This window comes from Mesitornis unicolor, unplaced genomic scaffold (genome assembly GCF_000695765.1).
Source record: "Mesitornis unicolor isolate BGI_N332 unplaced genomic scaffold, ASM69576v1 scaffold29111, whole genome shotgun sequence".
In the NCBI taxonomy this organism is placed as follows: Eukaryota; Metazoa; Chordata; class Aves; order Mesitornithiformes; family Mesitornithidae; genus Mesitornis; species Mesitornis unicolor.
The window spans coordinates 8,251-14,594 of NW_010164895.1; the positions used below are offsets into that span (position 1 = coordinate 8,251).

General features: G+C 50.5%; 1 protein-coding gene across 1 annotated transcript in view; it reads right to left on the reverse strand.

Annotated features, from left to right (window-relative positions):
* The window catches only part of LRRC20 (leucine rich repeat containing 20), an 8,014-nt gene extending 2,135 nt beyond the window's left edge, over nucleotides 1–5,879 (reverse strand). The window contains exons 1-3 of the mRNA XM_010194462.1: nucleotides 5,798–5,879; nucleotides 4,495–4,644; nucleotides 2,679–2,846 (exon numbers count right to left, since the gene is read on the reverse strand). Of these exons, the coding sequence (XP_010192764.1) occupies nucleotides 2,679–2,846; nucleotides 4,495–4,644; nucleotides 5,798–5,879 (400 nt within the window). The remainder of the gene's footprint in view (nucleotides 1–2,678; nucleotides 2,847–4,494; nucleotides 4,645–5,797) is intronic.
* Nucleotides 5,880–6,344: the final 465 nt, after the last annotated feature.

The window sequence follows — 6,344 nt, forward strand, 5'->3', positions numbered from 1 at the left end:
AGAGTTAAAAGCACTGACATTAATATACACACCATTACACTCCAGGGTTAAGAGCTCATTGAGATGAAAAGGGCAGTTTGTGGCACTAAATGTCTCCTTTTAGTGCTCACAGGCTCCAGGCAGGCATTAATTAATCTCCTTTTACTTCTCTTTCCCCTCAGCTGGAAAACATGACTTACCATCTCAAGTCATGGTTCAATATGTCTTCACAGGTGACTAAGCCCTCTTTCAGCAAATGCTTTTAATCTGCTTTGTAGCCCTGCTATCGGCTCCTTCAGCATCACAAAGAATGCAGAGGAATAGTTCATAGCTAGAGCACCAAAACCCAAACCATTTACCATCTTCATGCTAACAGAGGCAGCCCCAGTTCTCTTCCAAACTCTATCTCCCATCCATACTCTGCAAAGCATCCTTCTCTTGCCTACTGGTCTTTTATCCAGAGCAGGGTCCTCAGCTTGTTATTGGGCTAAGTGGTGCAAGCTGGGTCCCAAATGATAAAAGGCAGCAAAATGGAACCTCTGTATTGTTAAGGTAGCCCCTTCTAATGTTGGGTTGGCTGGAGGTGCTGCAGGTATGGCTGCTGCAGGAGCTTTCATGTGTCTCAACAGCTTTTCTAGGGATCTGCTAGATACTTCTCTTAAGATCTTGCTGCCAAAATGGGGTCCTCAGCCAGGTGTAGCAGATGAGTTATGCATACATGTAAAAGGGGAAAAAGAAAACGCCATCTTTTACAGCCTAGCTAAGATTTCCTGGGGTGAAATGAGCATAAAGGGCCCAAATCCTACTTGGCTGTTAAGGAAAATAAAAATTTGTGCCATTTGATTCAAGCTGATGGGCTCTCCTTACCCTGTTGTACCAGGCTAGCGTGGGAGGAAAAGGTGTATTTATAAACACAAGCTCACAAATAATATGCAAAACTGCATTAGCATATAAAAATGTGTGTGTGTGTATATATATACATATATATATATAAAAATATGTATGTAAAAATGCAAACTTGTGTGCAGATAATTAGCACCAAGGCTCGTCCCACAGCCTGGCTGCAAGGTCCCAGGGAGCTTAGTCCTTGTGCTAGCTCAGTCCCAAGCACGCTTAGCCTTGAAGGCTCAAGGGCAATCCAGGAGAGTCCACCATGGTCCCAGAAGGTGAAATCGGGGCGGAGATTCTTTTCCTTGGATGTGAGGGATCTGGGTTGCTGTCACTCTGGAGATGCTCCAGTCCCTGGGAGGCTGTTGTGCAAAGGAGCCCAGGAGGTACTGGGGGAGGTACCCACGAACAATACAATTGCCCAACTTTTCTTTCCTTGGAAAAAGGGGCTGCGACACCCCTGGCTTTCTAATCTCTACCTCTGTTCCCTTTCCAAAAAAAAAATTGCATAAAATAAGATAATCTTGCCTATTTCTGCAGCCAGACACCATCGTGCTCATTACTAAGAAATGTCCCTAAAACATTTTAGCTTCCAATTGTTAATTTCCACCCTGTCATTGTTTTTCCTGAGTCTGATAACAGCAGCTGAGGGGAGCCAGCTGCATTTTCTATCTGTCTTCTCTACCAGGATTAATCCAGCTGGGTGCAACTCTTGATGCATCCTTTCCTCCCTGCATTTAAGCAGGGAAAATTACAACTGAAAGCTGTATTCTGTTCCTGCAGCAGCCTGCTTGCACAAAACGAGTGCGAAATGTCAAATTTGGAGACCTTAGCTCCTGCATTGAATCTAATTGAGGTTACCCAATTAAGGTCAAAATGTGATAGAGGGAACTAAGAGTAAGACAGCTTTCTCTGGGAGGTGGGAGAGACAAAAGGGGTGAGGAAAAACCACATCTTTCACTCTCATGGAAGTATTTAAAGTCTTGTGTTTCTATGTGTGTGTGCTTGCAGGGAGCAGCTTTCTCAGCAGCAGCTGAAGCCATCCCAGATAAAACAGCAAAACTGAGTCAACTGGATATTTGCCTCCCCAGGGATCTGTGTGGGATGCTCCAGACTGGGCTTTTTGAAAGCTTGCTCCTAAAAAAATCTCCTTTTATCTATGTGCAACAGCTGCCCTTTTTGCCCAGCTTTCAGGGACTTCAGCTTTGTGCATGAAAGCTGTTACTCTGACTGCAGGTTTGGGGGTATGAGCAGCTCTTGTCATCCCTTTAACTTCAAATTTTGAAGGAGATTTTGTAGCGTTATGGCTCTGATTTGAAACATTCAGGTGGGCTTGTGCCCTTACTTTGCTTGGCAGCAAGCATCCCAGCTCAGCATCCTTGGGGTTGGGTGAGAGTAGAAAGGCTGGGTCCTGCGGGCAGGTCTATTTTTTATTAAATCTGGTGATTTTGAGTCACAGCTGGAGCTGCCTTTGAGAGTCATGTCCCAGCATAGTGAATAGGGCGGCTTGAATGGGGCTTGATTCCCCCTACGCCTGCAACAGCTTTGTCCTGGGAGGCAGCACAAGCAAAGGGCTAATGAGGCTTTGCCTAGTTAGCATCTCCACTGTGCTCCTGTGCCCTTCCCCCTGTCAAATTCATGCTCCTTTTGCTGGCTTATGAAGCCATCCCTTGGCCTGGCTGCATCTGCAAGGGATGGTGGACCACGAGCAGAGTTTCAAGCCAGCATCCATCCCTGCGCAGGGAAGCAGCTCAGCATCACTCTGGGGTGGTGCTCACCCTCACCTCCAGCAGGGAAAATGTCCCTCTCACCTGCGATCTCATTCTCTTCCAGGTCAATGGTCTCCAGGGTGGTGACAGCAGCCAGGGGCTCAGGGAAGTGCCGAAATCTGTTGCGGGAGAGGTTGATGGCCCGGAGGTGCAGCAGGGAGGTGAGCTCCTCAGGCAGGCGGTGCAGGTAGTTGCCTGCTAGGTTGAGTTCTGTGGTTTGGGCAAGAGAGGAAAGAGGTGGTGGGATGGGGAGGGGGGAAAAATGGGAAAAATAATTAATGCATAGCTTAATTTATAGCCTCTGACTCCCGTGGGCTGCCAGGTCCAGCAATGGGATTCCAACTCCAAAAATGGGATTTTTTTTTGCTTCTCTCATGGTCTGCTATCGTACTTTTGCCTGCTGTGACCATTGCTTTTAGGAGCAATATATTTCTTGGCTTCCTTGGGCTTTCCTAATGAAATCCACGCAGCATTTCACAAGCAGAGGCTGTAGAAATGAGCAATATGAAGTCAGTTCAATTCCTCCCCTGATGGATGTTTGTCATGCCTTAAGGTTAGTTTTCTATCCTCACATGCCTGAACGCCTTCTGAGGTGTAAACAGAGTGGTGGAAGAAATGTATTGTTATGCAAAAATATTTATTCCACTGAGTTTAAGTCTCTTTATTTCCCCCCAGCCCCCAGAAATGAGCTCTTATGAAGCTGAGAGCAGCATTCCTGGATGAACTGCCATTATCCATAAGGACAGACACCCCAAATCCCCCTGTCCCACTGCCCTTCTCCAGTGACACAGGGCTTTCTGCTCTATAAATACCCACACAAGCTGGCCTGCCCCTGCTGATACTGGGTATTTATAGGTCCTGCCTTACTCAGGCTGGTGCAAGGCTGTCTCCAGCCCCGGGGCATCTCTCCCTGGCATCAGCCCTGCTGAGGCCCAGCACATTCATCACTGGAGTGACTTGTTCCCTAGTTGAGTGAAACCCTTGCTGAGAAACTTCCTCTCCTGCCTCAGGGCTTGCTGTGCTGGCTAGAAAACAAAAATTGATTTTCTTTGCTCAATGTGTTTCTTTTCTCCAGGCTAGGGGAGTTTTCACGGATGATGCTCCAGTACCGCACAGGAAGCTTCCCCAGACACCTACCATGGCAGCACTCATGCAGTACATTGTATGAGCAAAATGTTTGCTTTTAAAAACTGCTGGAGCCCCAGGTGCTGCTGAAGGCAGGCAAAACCCCAGTGTACTCCTTGGGGTTCAAAACCATGGCATGGGATGCTCCGGATGCTTGCATGACCATGTTTTAGCAGATTAGCATCTGGCTGCTTTCGCTGGGCTCTGCAGGGATGTGTCCCCATGGCACCGGCCGTGCACTGTCCCCATCTCCTGCAGTGAGCGGAGGAGTGAGCAGCAATCAGTGGTGTCTTGTGATGGCTAATTAGGCAGCAGTGAGCTAGCATGCCTTCTGCTGCTTGAAATGTCCCATCTCTACCATGCACCGCTATGCCCAGGCTGCCTTTCCTGTCCTCTTTCATCCCCGGCCCCATCCTTGGAGGGAGCTGGAGGATGATGAATGACCCCACAGCAGCCTGGCTGCTGCTGAAAGCGGCAGGGCGTGAGTTTGGGAGGGTGGGTAAGAGTAAAATCAGTGCCCTCTTCCTGCAAGGTCTGGAAAGGGTAAAGAAAAATGGATTTTTTGGAGGCTGAACTAGTGCTTGGGATGAGGTGTGAGTGCAGAGGAGCAAAAACTGCAGTGGGGAAGTTCTCTGGTGCTGTCCGCCTCCCCTTCTGCAGCAGCCTGAGGGCCCTTTGCAGGGTCCCAGGGGTTTGAAAGTGGCTGTTGCAAAGCGACAGGTCTGTCCCTTACCTCTCAGCTGGCTGAAGGTGGTGACAAATCGGCTGGTGAGTGACTTCAGCTCGTTGTTCGCTAGGGAGATGCAGTGGATCCCCTCGGTGACACTCCTCATGGCTTTGTAGATGCCAACGGGGAAGGTCATCAGCTTGCAGTTGGCCAGATCTGCCCCCGGAGAGACCCAGGCACCTTATAACACACCCCAGGTGGGCTGGAGCAATGCTCACCATCTTGTTTTCCACCCTTAATGCTCAGTTTCCCTGTCTGGGTGCTGCCACCCATGGATGCTGTGATATCCCCTGCTGCACTCCTCTCCATTGCAGGGATCTTCGCAATCGCTTCCACAGACACCATGAGTCTGTTGCCATCAAAGCTGTTCTGCCTTAGGTGTGTTAAACCCCAAATCTCATCACATCTACCTCCATGCTGCAATGTCCTTCTGCAAGCCCTCAGCCAGCCTGTCTGTGTCGAATAACTTCACAACTTCAGTAATCCTCCCCCCTCCCCCAGCTCCGTCCTTAATGCCCCTGGGAAGGTCAAGCATCGCAGGGATGCCTCATCCATTGCTGATGGGTATTGACTGGAGCAGGGCTTTGCCTGGGCTTGTTCCTGGCTGGCTTTCTCATGGTGATGGGTGAAAGCAGCAGGGAGGGGGAAAGGATACGGCATTTTTGTTTTGTTCTGAATTGGTTCTGCTTCCCCTCCTGGGACATGCCATGGGATGGAAACCCTGCATCCCAGCCCTGTGATGCTCAGCCTGGGCTCTGCTCCCTGCCCCCTCCCCTGAGCCATGGTGGGAGCTACACAAGCTCTGTCCTCCCCTGCTTATCGTCTCACTCCAGAGGATGTCTGAGCAATGAAGCTCTGACTCTCAGTGTATGCTGGTTTATACCCCAGGGCCGGGAATCCAACGTGAATAAAAATGAACAGCTTTCATCTCTCTCTTTTGATGAACTGCGTGTGGGTTTTGGATATTAGCTAGAAGTTAGGAAATTGCAGAAAAACACAAATCTGACAAGGTGACGTGGGGAGAGGTCTGGCTCCTGCAAGCTCCTCGCTTGCAAGGAAGGACATTATCCCTGGGGCATGTCCCATGGGGTTATGTCCCATTGCTGGGAAGCCACTCAAACTTCGGGGAGGGGGACTGACAGCCCTTTGGGGGAGCCTTTCTCTTCTGTGGGGGTGCGGGAGCATCAGGCATAGCGCCCAGCGTGAGAGAGCAACAGCTTTTTTTAGACCACGACAGCAAAAAACAGAGCCCTGTTCCTGGATACCTGATCCTTCTCCGGGCCCCAAGCAGGAGCCGAGCCGGGCTTACCCAGGGAGTCCGTTTTGTTCTCCACCGTGTCGTTCACCTTCCTGGCCACCCGGGCCACCGCCTCGCCCATCCTCTTCTGCATGCGGGCACCCGGTCCCGCCGGGAGCGTGTTTCGGCTTGGGGAATCCACGGCTGGAGGGAAAACCCAGCCGCTCTCGGGAGAGGGGTGCTAAAAATAACCGGCAGGATCAGCGTTCCCAGCGGAGAGGGGGAGGGAGGTTGTGCTGGGGCTGGCATGACCCTCGGGGTATGAGATTCCCAGCTTTCCAGGCTTGTGTGTTTGGGATATAAGAGTGCATCCCCTTTCATGGTTTGGGATGTGGGGATGCATCCCCTTTCCCTGAAATCTGGGGATCGTGTAGCCCTTGGGGTGTGGGAGTCCCAACTTTCTGTGTTGGTACATGTGGGATAGGGAGAAGCTGCTTCTTTCCTGGGAACTTTGATCAGCTCGTGCTCTTTCCTCATGACTCGAATGAGCTCGGCTCAGCCAAAACGCTTTGGCAGAGGGAGCCCTGGACACTTGCGAGCCGTCTAAACAGAAGACTGG